The 19826-nt window shown below is 44.1% G+C and overlaps 1 protein-coding gene across 2 annotated transcripts in view; it reads right to left on the reverse strand.

Moving 5' to 3' along the window:
• The window catches only part of LOC144781658 (uncharacterized), a 93428-nt gene that overhangs the window by 64534 nt on the left and 9068 nt on the right, over positions 1-19826 (reverse strand). For both annotated transcript variants that reach the window (XM_078660624.1, XM_078660623.1), the window contains exon 2: positions 4280-4406. In XM_078660624.1, the coding sequence (XP_078516750.1) occupies positions 4280-4406 (127 nt within the window). The remainder of the gene's footprint in view (positions 1-4279; positions 4407-19826) is intronic.

A 19826-nucleotide genomic window follows, 5' to 3' on the forward strand; every position in this document is an offset into this window, starting at 1 on the left:
CCGGTGCACGGTTAGCGACAAGGTTTTGAAACAACACACTCCACCAATAGTCTGCAAGCCGCCTCCCTCGGGACCGTGGGACGAAGTGCCACTTGATATAATAGGCCCGCTGACTAGAGAAGCAAGCACGCCATACATCTTAGTCCTGGTGGATTTGTATTCAAGATGGCCAGAGGTGAAGATCGTACCAGAAATCACCACAAAAGCTGTCGTCTAGTTCTTACGGGAGCTATTCCTCAGAGAAGGCTCACCTAGCAGTCTACTGACAGACAATGGAGTACAGCTATGCTCAAAGGAGATGAAGGAGTTTCTCAGGAGTTATGGGATCGTACACAAGTGATGTGCGCTTTACCACCCTGAAACCAAGGGAATGGTAGAACGGTTCAATAAGACCCTGAAGGATAGCATCCAACTAGCCAAGACTAATTGTTTGAACTGGAAAGGAGAAATCATGAACCGTCTGGAAGCCTATCGCCTAACTCCACGCCAGACGACGGGAGTAATTCCGTTTGAACTACTCAAAGCGAGAAGACCCAACACCAAACTTTAACCAGGGTGGATGGGTTGGCATAAAGGTTGGACTGATCACTCTAGAGAGGCTACAGCACTAGAGAGGAAGGAAAGATTCGATAGGCTGCACTCCACCCGGGAAGTGGGTTTCAGGGTGGGTGACAACATATAAATCAGAGCACCGACAGGGAGGGCGAGTTGGTCGGTGTTCAGCAGACCCACCAAGGTTGTAAAAGTATTCAGGAACGCAGTGAAGACCCAGGAGGGGAAAATTTGGAACTTGGGAAGAGTAGTGAGGTATCACCCCCCGAAGGAAGCTTCTGTAGAGGGGGAAGCGAGGAGAGAAAAGCCCCATGTGCAAGGTGAACAGCCCCCTAGGAAGCGTGATTAATTAACCCATCCTGCCAACAGGACTAGCCAAAGGGTGGTTAGACTGCCCAGACATCTGGAACAATATGTGACCGAGCTTGCAGAATGTTGTCTGATATTGACATATTGTTTTACTGTTATATTGTTGTTGTGTAGGGAAGGGGGATGTGTGGTATCTCCCACCCTGACCTGCTTTCACCCCCTGCCCTCCTCACACCCTGGAACACTCCGTGGTGACATCACTTAGAATGTCACCACTACGAGGGTTCTAGGGTGAGCGCCAGCGGAGAGCGGAGTTTCGAGACGTCGCAGCCAGACTGTGACCTGTGGCTGAGGTCGGGTCAGTATGAACTTTTATTCTGTTTACTGACCGTGAATAAACGTGAGCTGTACCTGCATTGGCTGCCGGTTTGTATTCTTTCACACTGTCCGGTCTTCCTTCTTTCATCGTTGATTATCTTTCTTCTTTCTTCCTGGCTTTGTTCTTGTCCTTCTCTGTGCACACTAGCAGTATTTCTTTCATATTTTCTTGTTTTTTGTTCTTGTGTTGTATACCTGTTCCACCTTATGCTTTTATTGCTTTTCCTATTCTCATTCTTGATGTTCTTTTCTTGTTGTTCTTTCTTTTAGTGTTTTTCTTATTCTTCTCTACTTTGTTTTCTTCTTACTGCATTGTTTAAGCCTTATGTTTTTTTTTATATTGTAAAAGGGGAAGATGAGGAGGGTGGGCCCTGCCCGATCTAAAAATGTATTACTGGGCAGCTGCCCTACAATATATGTCAGGCTTAACCGGAGGGGTAGAGGCGGAGGGTCAGGATGAATTAGGAACAGTAGCCATTTACGCCCTGGTCCTGGGTGCTGAAACAGAGAATGTTTTTTTTTAAATGTACAGATTCTAGTTATTTTAAAAGGACCAAATTCAAAATGTTGATTGCAGTACACAATATCTGGAAGGCCTTTACAAAACAGTTTGGACTAGGGAGATACAATGTATATACTAGGATGCTTAATAACTACACTCTGGAAATATTCTCAGATGCAGTATTTGCAGGCTGGGGGAGACATGGAATAATAAAATTCGGAGATATGATGGGGGCACAGGGAACGATGCAATTTTCTGATATCCGGACAATGTATGACTTAGACCCGAGGCATTTCTTTAAATTTTTACAAATTAGAAGTTTCATGTTGGCAAAAAGGGAGGATCTGTGGGGTTTAGCAAAAACTCAATTTTGGAGTTTGAGGGCGGAACAGAATGTACAATAAAAAGATTCTATGCTGAATGGATAGAAGCCAGATGACCTGGAGAAGTACGAAGATAAATGGGCACATAAGTTAGGCATAGATAAGGAAGTCTTCCGTTTGTCATTAGATATGGGGTAGAAACTCCTGTGTTCAGCAGCCCTCCAGGCGCAACATTATAAGACATTATATTCACTATATTATACCCCTGCAAGGATTGCACAATGGGGGGGGGATAGCCGGTATTAATTGCCCTAGGTGTGATAGCCTTCAGGCTGATATAGTACACATGTTTGCTACGTGCACTCACCTTCAAACCACACGGGAAGATATTATATTCTCAAAATGACACCAAGAATAGAAATTAATTTAAATTCAGCAATAATTGTAACTGGAGTAATCGAGGCCGATAGGCAGGCTGAACACAGCTACTTTATTTTTGTAGCTATGGCAATACTCCGCCTATCTATTGCAGCGGCATGGCTCGATCGTATTCCGCCGACCTATCATCAATGGTTAGCTAAATTACTATCGGCATACAATTTGGAGAAAGCAATATACGCAAGGAGAGGGAAAAGGGGAAGGAAGCTAGGCTTACAAATATGGGATCCTATAACTAGATGGAAGGAAGAAGACCCTAGGCAGAATTCATAAAATGAAATAACATGTGTTTTTGTGGTTAGAAACTGCTTTGGCTATATTATAATATAGGTACAGAAAAGTATCCTGGTCCAAATGTTATTGAGTTAATAATCCTCTGTTCTTTCTTTTTTGTGTATGCGATATTAGTTATGTGTGGCATTTTTAAAATTTTATTTATTTTATTAATTTTGTATTCAAGTAATGAACTGCTGAACCTTGCACCAAAAAAAAGGGGTAAATACCTTAATAATTTTTTTTTTTTTAAATGGGGACGATGTGTAGAGACTGCACTTAATTCTTCCTTCCCAATAGTCTCCTGCCTAGCCCTGTAGAATGTTGACATCATGATGATGTATTAGAATTCTACACAGCTCTAGGATTTCAGTTGAGAGTTAGGGCTGAGCTGGTACCATCCTGCTCCTGGTGGGGTTATTATTTAATTTACTATTATTTAATGAATGTACTACTATCCTGTACCATCTTACTTCAAATAAATATTCTTCATCAACTACCTGGATTCCTGATCATCCTTCAATACATGTTCCCCCTCATAAACACACTTGTAAAGTCCATTAACTCCCCATAGAGTGAGCATTTTTGTCCGAAATTGCACACATATGGCGTGATGCACTGACTCCATCGGAATGCCCAGTCATCATGATGGAGCCTGTGCCCCTGCCCAGCAATAATCATTGGGTTAGGGCAGGGCTTTATGTGGGATCTAAAAACATGGGGGTCTCTCCAAGGGGCATGGCCAATATAATTAAGGGCGTGCCTTAAAAACACAGAAGCTAAAACTCTGTGGGTAACATAGTGTGCCGCCCGCCTGGTATTTGACTACTTCTATCATTGCATCCAGATATATACTACAACAAGTAATAATACATATACATCAATCCAGGACTACTGGCTTTGTCAATGGTTGTTAGTTGCATAAGATAAATAAGCAAAAACTATGGCTTTGTTGTATAAAATATTGAAAACGCTTCAGTTCTAAAATGATGAGACTGTGAAATAACTATAACAAGTCTCTTTGAAGTTACATCAAAGGCAGTGAAGGGTGGCACTGCTGCAGAGTTAAGATTTTTTTCCCCACCGAGGGTGAGGGCACAAATGGAGAGCCCGCAAGGGACCCGTATCAGCACCTGCTTTTTAGAACTGCTGGTGAGCACTGGCAACACCCGGTCCACTTAAAGCCCTGGCCTAGGGTATAAAATCTCCCCAACACGTTGGCAAGAAGGCCGGAGTACATATCAGAAAGACTGTAGATCCTGGCTGGTGTTCGGAATGAGCGTGGGGAGGAGGACATCTGTTGAGTACAAATTACAGGGATTCGGACATCTGACATTTTTGAATTTCACTAGAGACTCACACAGCAAGCCACACTTCTGTGTTCTTAAAAGTCTTCAAAACAGACATAATAGATTACATGAAAATGTGTTTTAAGAAAATAAAAACAGATCTGCAGGTCCTGTTAAAAGAATTTACAACTCACAGAAATAACATGAAATCATACCCAGCGAGATCAAGGTTTGTTCAATTTCCTTCATCACATTGTTGTAGAGTTCCTCCTGCCATTCATTTAAGAGCTTCCACTCCTCCTCAGAGAAACAGGCAGCAATATCATGGAATGTAAGTATATCCTGCAAAAACATAAATTGCACAGGATTACATTTAAGAAATAACTTTGATTTTCTTTATCCTTAACTTGATTGCCTCACATCAGCCCTGATAAACACGTTACCACCCAAGAGGGTCCCTGTGCCAATGGGATCTTGCATACAGTGAAAATGGAGTTGGATTATGCAGCCAATGGCAATCTCACTTTATTGAATCCCCTACTGACCTCAGATTGTTTATACTCATAATTCACTTATGGATTAGATTGGTAAATAACAGGCAGTAATGCATGCCATCTTTGCGCACACACACACATCAATCAATCAAACAATACTTGTACAGCACAGCTAATCTCCCGTGAGGGTATATTGGCACCGAGGATCTTACTGTGGCGGCTTCAGTCGAACAGCCAGGTCTGGAGTCCTTTCCTGAATTCCAGCAGAGAGGGTGAGATCCGGAGGTAGAGGTCGTCCAGGACCTGGCCGCAAGGTAGGAGAACGAATGACCTCCGCTGTCTGTTCGTTCCATGGGGAGGTTTTGTTCCTGAAAATCAGTATGTCTGTGCTCAGTTTAGGCAGTTTTCTCTCATCCAGTCGGCGATGCTCGTCATGCACCTGTGGAAGTTGACCCATGTGGTGGAGGGCTCTTCTGATAGCAAGAGTAGGAGCTGAGTGTCATCAGCGTAAGAAATTGCGTCTAGTCCATGGTTCTGACTAAGTCGGGCGGGAGGGAGGGGGCGGGGGGAGTTGTTGTATGTATTAATCAGGGTGAGGTTGAGGGAAGAGCCTTGAGGAATGCCTCAGATTATGCTCTTGTCTTCGGAGATGAAGGTAGGAAGGTGGATTCTATGGGTTCTTACAGTGAGGGATGAGGCAATCCATCTGAGGGCATATCCTTGAATTCCGATGTGGTGGAGCCTAATGATCAGGGTGTAGTGGGATGTGTCGTTTGCTGCTGAGAGGTCAAGGAGGATCGGGCTGCTGATTGTCCATGGTCAAGGAGGGCTCCGATGTCCTCGGTGGCAGCAATGAGTGTGGTTTTGGTGCTGTGGCTGGTGTGGAATCCAGACTGGGAGATGTCCAGAAGATTGCTGTTCTCCAGGTGTTCTGTAAGTTGGCGGTTGATGTCTTTTTCAAGGACCTTGGTGGGAAAGGGGAGCAGAGAGAGATCGGACAGAAGTTGTTGAGTTTGCTGGTATTGGCGGACAGTTTCTTGAAAGGGGTTTGACTTTAGCATGCTTCCCTTTTTTTCTTGAAAAGCGACCTTGGCGATGGATGCATTGAAAATGGTGGTAAGTATTACTGATTTACTTGCTTCCCAAGTTGAACGTTTAATGGAGATAGGGGTGTGTAGGTGCTCCTGAGTGGACAGAGTTCAGGATGGCCGTGGTGTTTTGCATCATGAGCTGGTCTCAGGTGGTAAGTCGGTGGTCAGGATATACACCGGTGGTGACGATGAGGCTAAGACTGTAGGTGGTGGTGGTTTGGGGCTCAAAGTTTTTGTACATGTCGAAGATCTTGTCATGGAAGAATTCCACCAGGGTGTGGCAGAGTTCCTGGGAGGGGGGGCGATGATGTTTTCAGTGGCTGAGGGGTTGGAGAACTCTCTGACAATGTTGAAATGGTCCTTACTGCTGTTGGAACTGGCCTTGATGCGGTTGGCAAGGTCGCTCGGTTTCGTCTTTTTCAGGAGTAGGTGGTATTGATTGAGTGATGTTTTGAAGGAGGTTCGGTTTTTGGTGTCTTTGCTGGTGCGCCACCTTCTTTCAAGTTGCTTGCAATTGCAATTTGATGTTCTCAGTTCCACGGTGTACCATCTGGCCTATTTGGAGGGCCTCCAAGGTAATGGGTCTCTGTTGGCGCAGTCAATGATCCAGGCGGAGAAGTTCATGACAGGCTGTTCTAGGTTGTTTGAGGTGTCCGGTTTGGGAGAAGTAGAGGGCGTCAGTCCATTTGCTCTCAGACACTCTGCTCCAGTTCCAGTGAGAAGTGTTGGGTGGTTTGGCAGAGGTGCCGGGAGGACCGGTGATGATGAAGTTGATGATGGTGTGGTCTGTCTATACATCCCATTATGATGTTGTTATATTTTTTGTTTATGTCATTTCTATGGTGTTTTAGAACATGGCGATGTACATTGATAAAACTATAGAGTCCAACTCAATAGGATCAGTTCTAAGAACCCTTCGTTGGGCTCTAGGTTTGTGTAAAGTTCTGTGTTAGAAAAGGGTTAGCCCATGCTCTACAGTAACTCTTCACTTCCCTTCATTTGTTCCTGAATATATGTTGATAGTCAGTGTTCACAATAAAAAGTTTTAAAGATTTAGCTTTAGCTCGTTGCAGCCATCATTAGACCAAAACCACCAATGGAACGGCCTGTGCCTTCCATAGTCTGACGATCTCTTTTTTAGCAAACAAGAGGCGCAATGCAACCACTTTCTTACCAGCATAATTCACATCACTCCCAGACCCTATTCCCAACGTTGCCATCTTGGGTTTGACCGAGATGCTCAACCCCACCACCCAGCGCAATATCTCATATATGCTTGCCGAGTATCCACATATCCATAGACATTCTCATACCATGTGCATAAAATAGCCCATGTTGCATCCACACCACGTGCACACTGGGTCAGAACGTTTCCCTTTTTTGTGCAGGCATTCTGGTGTGAAACAAACTAAGTGATAGGATTTAAACTGAATAAGACTGACCCTTGCTGGATTCACGAGTATCTGGGGTGCCATTTTAGCTTTGACCCAATCCTCATCCTCCAGGGGGCCCAGATCAAGCTCCCATCTCTCCCGGAGGGTCAGTATTATATCCAGCATATTTACAATTAGAGCTCTATACAATCTAGAAATAGCTTTTTTGCCCATATGCTCCAGCATCAGTTTGGACTCTAGTGATTGAAGTACGGGATCTCTTTTAATCACTCTTTCAAAATATAAAGGGCATGTCCTATCTGGAGGTAACTAAAAAACCTGGGCACCCCACCTCCAGTTGACCAAATGATTTAATGTGCGAGGCCCCCAGATATCCCTTACCCTAGAAATTCCAATAATATCCCAGCCCAAGAAGCCCTGCCACTGGGAGACCTTAGGTAGCCACATCACGTGCCATGGGAGATGGGGTCACTTTCGTAGTCCGGCTATACCATTTAATAGCCCAGAGTGCAATCTAAAGTGTTCCTGGTGGCCAGGGGCAGGTCTTTGTTTACTTTGTAACTTAGAACCGTGACAGGAGTAGCGGGGCTCTTTCGAACTCAACCTCCAGACATATTGTGGAAGTTGCCCTGTCTGCAAACCACCAGTCTTTTCTAGGAAATAATTGCGCTGCCTGATTGTAACATCTAATGTCAGCAAACCACAATCCCTTGTCATATGGTGACTACATACATTTGTTAAACAATACCCTCTGTGTCCTTCCTGCTCATATGTAATTTGTGATAGTAAATTACAGTGAGGTGAAGAAATCCCCTGGGAGAGAGTATGGGTATTGTTGGAGAACATTCAACAGTTCGGGTAAAGCAATCATTTCAAATAGGGCAGCACAGCCCATCAATGAAAATAGCAGTCCACCCAAAACCCCAAATTGTGCTTTTAGTTGGGACAACATGGGAACAGTGTTAAACTCCCAACACCTCGTCTGATCTAGGGAAACATATAAATCGAAATATTTAAAGTTGGGGATGCTCTTTAGATGGCTGTTTCTGTCAAAACCCATAGTACTTGGCAAGACAGTTTTTGGGAAGATCTCCGATTTGTCCCAGTTAACAGGGGCCATATTCTTTTTCATATATTTTGAAAATGTGCACAAGGTGGGAGGAATCGAGTGATCAGGGCGCTTTACGTACAACAGTGCATCATATGCATATAGGCTGATGAGATCTTCGTGGTACGGATACAGGTGCAAGCCCCATACCTGAGCGTTGCACCCATTCTGCCAATGGCTCCCATCTCTGGAACAAACAGAAGCGGAGAGGAGGTCAGTACTGCCTTGTGCCTCCTTGTATCAGAAAGGAGGCAACAGCACCCCATTCACACTAACCGCCGCCCACGGGGACTCCTACATGACTCTTATATATGCCCTAAACATTGGGCCAATATTAATTTCCTCAGAAACCCCGTACAACAAAAAACGATTTAATAGAGACTAACATCTTCTGGAAATCAATTGAAAGAGGAGTCTAATGACTACTCAAAATCGATTGAGATACTGTCCTCGGGCGGCAGCAAGGGGAGATCCTTGAAAATGGGTCTGTCTAGAGTCTAGGGAATCGTATCCCTTTTTGCATTTAACTTTGTGTTATATTTAGCCAAAGCATTTACAATCCCCTGGGAATCAGTCACTGGGCCCCGCTTTGAGTCAAGGATGTGAGGGGCGTATCTAGCTTCAATCTCCTAATTGCCAAACCAATATATTAGCTTGCCCACCTTGTCTCCAGCTTCAGATATTGCTCACTGGAGACCAGAATAGACATTTTAGCACATTCCCTTAATATAGTTTCAGGGCCTCTTTAGTGATTTCTAAGGTTAGAGATACCGGTGCCCCAGGTGCCCGGGCATCGTTCTCTTCCAAGTCTGCAATTTATCAGTCAAAGATGGTGTATTCTCTGATTTTTTCTATTTTACGTTTTGTGTCATAGGAGAAAATATCTCCTCTTATGATTGTTTACAGTGACTACCATACCATGACCTCAGAGGAGGAGAATTTAACAATTAACTCTGACCATTTCTTGATATTCTTCCTCTGCTAGGAGCCAGGTATTTGTCCAGTTTTCACTCTTGAGGCACCACATGACCATCTTAGTAGGCGAGTGATCCGATAAGCCTCTAGGGAAGAGTCTGGAATCTGTGACCTCAGGTAGCTATCCAGTTGAGGCAAGGAAATAGTCCAGACTTGTATTTGGTATGGTGTCTATATGAGTAATATGTGTACGCGTTATCCTAGGCTGCATAAGCCTCCACAAATTACCTAGGCCCAGTAACTGTGCCCATCTCTTGAAGCTGTCTACCTCACATGGCAAAAGGAGCTAGTAGTCTCCAACGTAAAGTCGACAACGGAGTATAAATCTCCACCCAGCAGCAATACTCCTGGTTGGGTCTTTTGCAGTAACGCAGCCAATTCCAGACCATGGTTTCCCTAACAAGAACCTTGTGATCAACACCCTCTGACCCAGGGGGGCATAGGTCGCGGCCTTCAAATCGAAGGGGAAAGACATGTGAAGTAGTATTGCCACCTCCCAGAATCCCCGGTATACCCAGAGTGGAAAACCCCAGTGTAGCTGAGGCTACCCAGGAACTGGCACTTTGTGTCCATTAGGTGTGTTTCCTCTAACAATAATATAGGCGGGCCCTCTTCTTGGCATGCACCAAGACCGCCCCCTCCTCTTTACCTTCTTATTTACCCAATTTACATTCCAGGGTACCACCTTATAAACCCTTTGGGATATCTCAACTGATAAATGTACTGACGTACAATGATTAATCAAAAATTGCAACAAAAAGGTGAGTTGCATGATAACAGTTGAACACAACCACCAACATTTCCCAATATCCCCCACCCCACACTTTGAGAACTGAAGTATCTGTTGCCCAGTTAATAAGAACTTATAAACTAACTGGCAAGTGGCTTGAGCTCATGTAATGCCACTGTGCACAGGTGAAAAACAGTAAGTCATTGGTGGGCAGCAGCTAAATGCAGCGAGTGAGAAATACAATACCCCTGTACAATGTCTTTTATTCAGGATATGTGTGCCATAAAGGGCCATCAGCATGTCAAGCTTCCAGTTCCTCTAACCACACCACACCATCTATCAAAGGTGAGCCTACATCATCATGTTCAGGCCAGTCCCATCACTTGCATCAGAAGAAGAAGCAGTGCCAAGTGTCTCTGCAATGTTTGTTTTCAGTGTTGACCAGCAACAACCACCTCTTAGGGCCAGATGCTGCTGATCTGGCCTGTGACCAGTCCTTCCCCTCCGGGCGCTGATCAAAGAACGTGGGCTTATGCAGTGAAAGTGGCGCTCTCTCCTCAATCAACCCCCATGCAGCCTTGGGGGTATAAAACAAGCATTTACAATGCAATAGGTCTCGCAGCAATAAAGTTTGAGTTACTGGCATTGTAAATGACAATGCTTTGCATTATTTTATTTTTTATTTGCAATTGGTATATAAACCTTGTTTGTGAATGGTTAGCTGTTGCTTATGCTAAGCAAAGTTGGCAGTGAAGCTGTATAAATAAATGATTGCTAGTAATCGTATTGCTAGTACCATCAGAAGACTAGACCGAATAATCGCAGGGGCTCCAGGAGGAACAGCGTAACCTTAAAAGTGTCTTACCAGAAGCACCCGGTTATGTACAGTATTTAACCTATGCGTAACTGTTCAGAGCTTTTGTAATCGGAGGATTGCCTGCTGGCACTGCATGGGACAGCGGAGAGAGGATGTCATGCTGGGTGGCAATATGTGGAAGGAGGAGAAGCTGAAAAAGAGATACCGATGACAGGCCCATCAGTCAAAAGGGGCCTGTTTCCCCCTGTATTTTTACGCCATTATTAGCTGTTTTGCCCCTCTCCTGACCCGTGGGTTGGACAAAGCTCATTGACATGTCTCACAATTCACGATCTGCTACAGATCGTGTCCCCAAGTTAGTTTAGTGGTTTATCTCGATAGTCCCTCATCATATTACTGATCACCCTCCACTGTTTGTGACAGGCTCAGTGTGTTTTTAAATGTCAGTTTCAGTTTTCCCGAAAGTATCTCATCCTTGTACTGATAAAACGGTGTGCTGTGAAAAGTCTCGAATCATGATTTGTCAGTGTGGACGCCCAGCACGGGTTTAGCCGAAGCAAAAGCGCACACACTCGCAGTCCTTACGCACTGCGCATGCGTGCTGCCAACTTTGCCTGGGAGCGCGCGGCAGTGTCTGGCTCCCGTGAGCTGAGGGAGCCCCGCATTTTCGGAGCCTGTACAAGAAAGAGCCCGGTGAGTGGTGGTGGTGGTGGGGGGGGGGGGGGGGGGGGGGGGGGGTGTGTGTGTGTGTGTGTGTGTGTGTGTGTGTGTGTGTGTGTGTGTGTGTGTGTGTGTGTGTGTGTGTGTGTGTGTGGGTGTGCGCGTGTGTGTGCGTGTGCGTGTGTGTGTGTGCGCGCGTGCGTGTGCGTGTGTGTGTGTGTGTGTGTGTGTGCAGCCTGCCGGAATCGGAGCGCGTGTTCACACGCGCGACCTGATCCGATTCCGGCAGGATGCGTGCGCGTGCCAGTCTCTTGTCTCCTCTTGGTAGTCCTTGAAAGCTGAAACGACTGAAACGATCACAATAGACTCGCTTTGCAACAGCAGGGCTTCGCCCTGCAATCGCAGGCGCGAGACCTAAAAAAACGGTGATAACACTCCCCCGAACAGAACCTTCAACTTGGCCGGGAACAACAGTATGTAGGGTACTTGCATCGCCCTCAATTTTTGCTTAACTCCAACAAGGGTTTTACACTGTTGTTGGACTATGATAGTATAGTCCGGTAAAAAGATCCGTGGCTGATTCACACAGGAGGTCTTTCTTTTGCCAATCAGTGTAGAGGATAGTATCTCTATCCACATAATTTAGGAGCCGCATGATGATGGGGAGTGTGGGTATCCTAGTTGGAGATTTGGCTGCCAGAGTGTGGTCCGCCTGCTCCACTACAAAACACAGTGATAATGCTCGTTTGGGAAACCAGGATTTTACCCAAGTGGCAAAATATTGTTCAGGTTTGCTGCCCTCAGGACCCTCTGGAAACCAGACCAGGTGAAGGTTGTTTCTCCTGGATCTGCCTCCGCGTCTTCGGGTCTCTGCTCAGGGTGTTGCAGTCTGCTTTCTTTTTACGACTAGCAACATCATCCTTAACTGCGGAGACCCTGGTTTCCTACATAGTCGGCTCTGCCAATTTACACAGATTCTGGCGTAAAAACAACACCTGGACACGCCCCCGTAGCCTCAATGAGATCTTCCAGTGCCAGGGAGCCCACGTTGTTACTCGCCACAGCATCGTTGGGTGTCCTTGGAGGTCTAGCGTATCTATCAATTGTTCACTGTGCAGCAGGGGCCTGCATCTTATCCATGCCTATTCCAGCCCTTTGCCCAGGCCCCCCGAGAGTCTATGGGGCAGATCTATGAGGGCGACCTACAGCCAAGGACAGTTAGAGCTTCTCCTTCCTCCAAGCTGCAAGAAGTAACACCAAGCAGACTTCCACTGTCATTGCTGACCACACATTGTTCAATAGTCTCCCCACCGCAGCAGGATGTAGGGTATCTCAAAGACCGCAAATAGTCCAACAATGCCTAAAAGCAAAAGGAAGGGAGAAAACATTGGGAAATGGAACATGAGTGTCTGGCTACAGCGGTTTTGGTGTGCTATGTATTTTGCCCCAGTGTTAGAAGTGGGCAGGATCGGAAGGGCACAGCGTGCCCCTTCTTAAAAAAATTATTTCAGTCCGTTACCCTACTTCTCGGTTTTAAAAACGCATCCCGGGACTGCAGGAATAGCCCTACGTTTAAAATTGCAACTTTATCTTTCAGTCTGTGTGGTGCACATCAAGGAAGGTCTCTACAGTGCCCACAACTTCTTCCCCCTTCCCCTCTGTGACTAGGGGCCTGCAAAACAACACCGAAAGGGCCATCAGTCTTCGGTTAGCATGAAATCTGCTACCTCTGATGGCCCTGCTGCTGCAGTGATTCACGCCTCATTTAGTGGGGCCACTACATGCCTGCACCCACTGTGACCAATACAATGGTCACATCAGGATACTTTGGCATCCCCGCCTTTGACCTCCTCTGCCCTTTCTTTTCGGGCTCACGCAGACTGACGGTCGCCACCAGGAAAAAACAAGCATTTGCAATGCAACAGGTCTCTCAAAAGCATTGTCATTTACAATGCCAAAGGCTTAAACTCCGTAAATGCAAGACCTATTGCATTGCAAATGCTTGTTTACGCTTGCTGTGGGTAATTTACTTGTTTATATGGTGGTGAAGCCATTAGTATTCCAAGCCATATGTTTTCAGTTGTGTGTTAACCAGGAGGGTAGGCAGAGAGGAACTCACCAACAACCATTCCATTCTCTGACAGGACTGTCCAACGCAAATGTTTACTTTATGTAAGATTTGATGGAGGAGTTATGAGGCACCAGTCTATTTCCTTTGCAGCCTGGAGCCCAGGGAAATCTATTGGGGTCCCTGAAATGTCAGCTAGCAGCAAAGCCTTCGATCACGCTGTGCACGGGATTTCTACTATAAGAGGCCAAGGACGGAATGGGCATTGATATTCTACTCATTCTTTGCTTTGAATGAGAGTTCCTCAGGGAATGGGCTCAGTGGAGTATTAAATGTACCAGCGCCCCAATGCAGGAATGAAAATCTGCATTAGTCCAAGTCTTCCTTGTCCCAATCTTTGTAAACCATTCCTCTTGCTCAAGGACCAGTTTCAAACTTTCCAGATTACATATTGCTTGGTAGTGAGTCCTTACTGAAACAGGAGGACACGGGCAACATTTTAAAAAACAACGGAGTTATTTTCTTTTTCTAAAGTTCACATCACTCAGTAATCCATTGGACACTCCGATTCACCACACCTAACAAAGTAATCTTAAACGGAAGTTCAGATTTGCCAGTAATCATGGGGGAAGCCATTAAAGTGTACATGAAACCTACATCTATTCATCCATACAGCCTTCTGTCCATCTTAAAATCATCTCTGGAATACCCCTTAAGCTTTATGTGGAACTGTATGTATATGTGAATGTACATGGGTGACAAATGGGGGCGTTCTGCACGCAGTGGTGCATGTAGGTTTCTGTGTAGAAATACATTAGGGTTTCGTGTTATTCTGCGTAGGTCATAAGGGGGGTGTTGCTAAATGTGAGGGGACACCTAACCTACAACATACGAGTCATCTAAAGCAACGCGGCGTCATGCATCACTGTGGAAATACATGCACTGTAAAACGACAATCTACTTCGTGGTTTCTCTAATACTCAACAGTTTTGTTCAGTGTTACAAGTTAGTTACAACGCACAGCCTCTCATCTTCCCAAGTAACGACCTATCATAACCTTCCGGCTCATTATTCCAAACCACCATGGTTAAGAAAACAAGCATCGAGCTCTTGTCTTTATGGGGCAATGTGTTTCTATTTAGAAACACATGGCCCCTTAAAGATAAGAAAGTCCTTTCCGACAGCAGCAAAGCAGGCAACCCGGTCCGAATTGGAGGCCAAAGGGCGTCAACAAAAACCCCTAATTTCCAATGGCAGGCCACCATTTAGCACAAACGGTGATGCCAGCCAATTAAAATGAGGGGCAGGGCTTCAAGTCCCCTTCTCAAATCTACTCTCCTACAAAATCTAACGCACAGCGACAGCGTTTTGCGCTGCAATGCCACGAGAGACCTAAAGAAAAGGGCTTCACCGAGGACTGCGTGGCTTGCTGTAAATGAGCTCTCCACCCAGCCAGAACTTAAAAATAGGAGGCGGGAGGCTGCTGTACAAGAGGCCCTCAGCTGACCCAGCCCCACCAGCCTCTCCTGGAAGTTGTTCTCCATGCCTGCCCAGAGGTCGCCAGCCCCTCCTTAGCAGCTCTGCTCTTTTCTCTGCACTGGGGCCTGGACTGCCTCTGAACTCCACTAACATCAAGTTAGTTGGGAAAATGAAACACCTGGAGCATTTGTTTTTAAATAACTTGAAAATGTCGACTGTCTTATCTGCTATTTTTTTATGTTATTTTTTTTAAATGTGTACCACTCCTTTGTGTTTAGGGATGTTGTCTTTTAAAACAAGCATTTGCAATGCAATAGGTCACGCATTACTGAATGTTTGACCTATTGGCGTTGCAACTAATAAGGCACGCCAAAAGCTCAAACTTTCAGTAATGTGAGGCCTATTGCATTACAAATACTTGCTTTTTTAGGCATGAGTTGACTAAGTGATTTGCCCAGAATCAAAAGGATGCTTGAGCCTCCTGCCAGACCCGAACCTGGTTCCCCAGCTTCAGTCTTGTAGTGCACCAACATATGTTGATTATGGCTACTTCTAGAGTTGCCCCTCAGTAGCACCCACGTTCACTCTGAAGCAAGGTGTCAGACAAACAAGGGCTGACAAAATAATGTAAAGATGAAAAAGAATCAGTTTCTAAGCATGTGAGCTGTGCTATTGCAAAGCCAGCGTTGCAGCACCAGCCTGTGGTTTGTTGGTAAATTGCAACATCAGTTCAACTTGACTTGTGTACACATCAATATTAGTTGCAAAGCGCTTTATAGCACTTCTTCCATTTCTAAGCATGATGTATCCAATTTAGTGATACTCAAATTTACCAACCTGGGAAGGATTAATTGGTTTTGTCAGCGTGATCCATACACATGAGACGCCAATGACGAGTATTAATTCACTGATGTATGTTGGCACCTTAGAAATACTGTCCATAGTGCCTGCTAGCTATTTCAGTCCGCATTGTGTTGGTTACAAGGTGGAAGCCATGCATGGCACACCCTACCACAAAGGTTGCACAAATACGGAAGAGCACATTTACTCAGGTAGAGAGAGGCACAGGGGTGGAGCTTTATTGAGAACCAGGTCAAGTGCCAAAACATGTGTAATTAACCTGCTGGAAAATTTAGTACAGGTTTTGACAACATTTTACAGCGATAGTTGCACTGATGACCAGTTACAAATCCACATTTGCACTGATAAATCAACTAAACATAACATTTTATTTTTCTGCCTGACGGAGGGTCTAACTATTGGTACAACGATTCCCAGCATACCAGCAAAACAACATGCTACTTGTGCAGATCACGAGGCATGGTCCATAGTGTTTCGCACCTGAGCATCTGCGCTCAAGCCAGCCAGTAAAGTGACTGTGCTGTCCCTGCTCAGTTCATGATGAAGCCTGCTGCCAGTGCTTAATTTAAGCAGGTGGCTGCAGGTGCGGATATTCAGCAGGGTGGTTCCATGAGTTAATCACTCACCACTGAGATCTGCGGGCCACTAGTCGTGCAGCATAATGACTCACTTTTAAAAACACACAAATCACTGCAGAGTTTCTTATAAACCCAGTCGTTTTTCTGCAACAATAAAAGTCTTAAGATTGTTTATCTTCCTGCTGGAGAGAGATTGGAGTTTTGTTTGTTGGAAGTTTTTAGTTTTGACTTATCTAATGTAGCGCACAGGGTTAATACGCCTTCTGCGAAGAACGTGTACCATGCATATCATTTTCATTTCAAAAAAACTTTATTTCGATTTCATATAGAAACCATAAAAGTATACATAACAAATTTTAAAAAAACAATAAAATTAATCAGACATTGTACATGTTTACATACTTTTTCTTAAAACCAAATGCCATCAATATCTATTTCGAATCACCAGAGCTGATCTGATAAAATTTAAGACGGCATTACAAATATGTGCAGTTGACAGGGATAACAAACAATCATACGCTTCTTTATAATAACGTGTTTGAAATGATGCCAATAAAGGTTTAAGGAAAGTGTTTCTTGGTACTTTATACAAGGTACAGAAAAACAAAAGGTGGAGAGTATTCTGTGAAACCCTATTGTTACAGGGGCAGCGGGGTAACTTTTCCCACCAGCCCCCCTGCTTTGGGAAAGCGAACAAAAAATGTAGGGTACCAAGGCGAAATCTTGTTAGATAGAAACGCCATTGCGTGTTCATAATATATGACAAATAAAACTGGCAAACTGGCTTTCCCCGTGCGCTCAGTGCATGGTCATTTGTCCTAAAAGAACCCAAACTAGTTTTAAAAGCGTTTTTAATAATCTCCTTGGCATCCCTACCAAGTAGTTCCGGGTTTGTAAACATTTTACCTAGGCCAATGTTAAAAAAAGTCTCTCTAACGTATCTTAGCCACGGGATTTGGGTATAATAATCAAGTTTAAGACAATCTTGGATGATATCTTTTGTTAGTTTCAGGTCTTCAGATTGCCAAACCTTTGCCCATAATATTAGAGGGGCAACGTGAATGATGTCACTTATAAACTCGATACCAACTTCTCCATGGCAGAAAATATTAGATGTACCCATTGGGACAGATAACAAACGCTTAACAAACTTATTTTCCACAATTTGTATTTTTTCACATTTATCCGAACCCCACACCCCTGAACCATAGGTCAAAACGGAAACACACTTGGCCTTATATAATGATATAATTTCTGCTACACGCCGCTGGCCTAATTTACTAGAAAAGCGGAAAAGAGCTTCGGTTAATTGTGCAACCTTCTGAACCCGTGCTGTCAGCAATGGTTCCCAACTCAGTTTTTTATTAAAGAGGTTACCCAAATAACAGAAGTTATCCACTTTCTCAATGGTAGCATTCTTTACCGTATATTTCCGTATTTTAACATTTTTTGGACCGCAAGTCATGGCAAAAGATTTAGTAAAATTAACACCTAATTCTAAATTGCCCATGAAAGTATCAAAAGCATTCAGAGAAATCTGCATGCTGTTAGGGGTAAGTGCCATTAAAACAGTGTCATCAGCATAAGACAACATTGGGATTCTTTTTCCGTTTATCTTTGGAAAATCAGCAGATGTTTCTAACAAAAAGCCCTCCAAGCCATTTGTGTAAACCAAGAATAAGAAAGGTGCTAAAATACATCCTTGTCGGACGCCTTCAGTAGATAAAATTGGTTGTGATTTTTCTCCACCACGGCCATATCTGACCCTGACCGTTGTAGCAGTGTGTAGCCTGCGGAGCAGGGTAACCAGTGGTTCTTCAAAACCCATGGAGTCCATCATACGCCATAATTTTTCCCTGCACACTGTATCAAAGGCGCTGGACAAGTCCATGAATGCCAAGTGTATAGAACCATTCTTGGCACCCATGTACTTGCCCATAATCAAAGCAAGGTTCAAACACTGCTCGGTGGTTCCTTTCCCTTTCCTAAAACCATATTGCGATTCTACAATTACCCCTGATGACTCAGCCCATGTTTCCAACCGTGCCAATATCACCCGATCCATCAACTTACATGTTGAGTCTATTAGCGATATTGGCCTATAGCATCTTGGATCATACTTGTCGCCTTTTTTAAAAATTGGGACCAAAACGGCCTCTTTCCATGAGGTCGGAATGGGGCCAGTTATTATTGCCTTAAATACATTCATCAGTAGAGGAGACCAAAACTCTTGATTAGATTTAAAAAGATCTAGAGGTACTGAATCAGGGCCTGGGGCCTTTGAAGCTGCCCCCAAAGTCAAAGTTAACTTTACTTCGGCAAGCGTTATCGATTCGCTGAACTTCTTAGCTGAGTCCATATTAACATAACGGGAATCATCCTCCTCCAGGGCAGCAGTATATAATTTCTCTTTGGGATTGAAAATTTTGTTATAATGAGTTACCCAAGTTCCCTCTGATAGGTGAACTCGAATAGTATTTTCCTCCCCAGATTTTAAAAAGGGCCTATTTATAACTTCCCAAAAGAGTCTGTTATCCCTTAAGTCAGATGCCTTATCTAAATCTTCCCATGCTTTAGTTTTCAATTCATTTTTCCTTTTTTTAATTGCCTGCCTATATTGTTTCCTTGCTAGTATTACCATGTTTCCATCTCTGGGTTTTTTACGCAGTGCTTTAGCTAAGGTAGTTTGAGCTGCAGAACATTCTGCGTTAAACCATTTGGGCCCATGATCTTGATTCTTCCCCCCTACCTTTACTAGTAAATGTGTAGCTACATTTTCCATTAGCTTCTCGAAGCTCCTAATTATATGAACTGGGTCGGGATCAGATGATAGACATATGTCTATCTGAGCCACATTTTCTTTAAAGATATCCTTTTCCAGTTCCCCCACGGCTACTTTATTCCATTTTACAGTAATACCCTGATTCTTATTATATGCTACTGGATGTTCCTGAAACCTTTTTGAGTCAGCAGCAATAGTCAAACTCAGGGTTAGGGGGTTATGATCGCTAGCCGGGTTTACCTCAATTTTAAAATCATTTAGATAACTAAAAAATCCCATGGATACTATAGCAAAATCAATTGTGCTAGTTCTGCCCCTTATGCCCTGAAAAGTGGGTATGTTCATATTCATATTCATGTTACCCATAAAATTCTTCGCATCAAGAATAGATAAATTATTGTTTACTAAAATACTATTTAGGGCCTCGCCTTGTTTTGTATGAGAAAAATGGGCCATAGGGTGGTCATTTAAGTCCATCATCCCACAGGCTCTGGACCCACTAAATTTACACAGCTCGCAGTTAAAATCACCTAACCACATAATAAGGAGAGGGAAAGCTTTATTTCTTACTTTAGCAATCTCTTCATACAAATTATCAATAATTTCCGTTTTATTTGGGTCAAATATATTGTAATACCAATTAATAAGAAGAACAGGTTCTGTAATAAGGTTCTTAATAATAAATAATTGGTACCAAGGTCTTTCCACCACAAGATTTACGGTTA

The sequence above is a fragment of the Lissotriton helveticus genome, chromosome 9 (genome assembly GCF_964261635.1).
Source record: "Lissotriton helveticus chromosome 9, aLisHel1.1, whole genome shotgun sequence".
Taxonomy (NCBI): domain Eukaryota; kingdom Metazoa; phylum Chordata; class Amphibia; order Caudata; family Salamandridae; genus Lissotriton; species Lissotriton helveticus.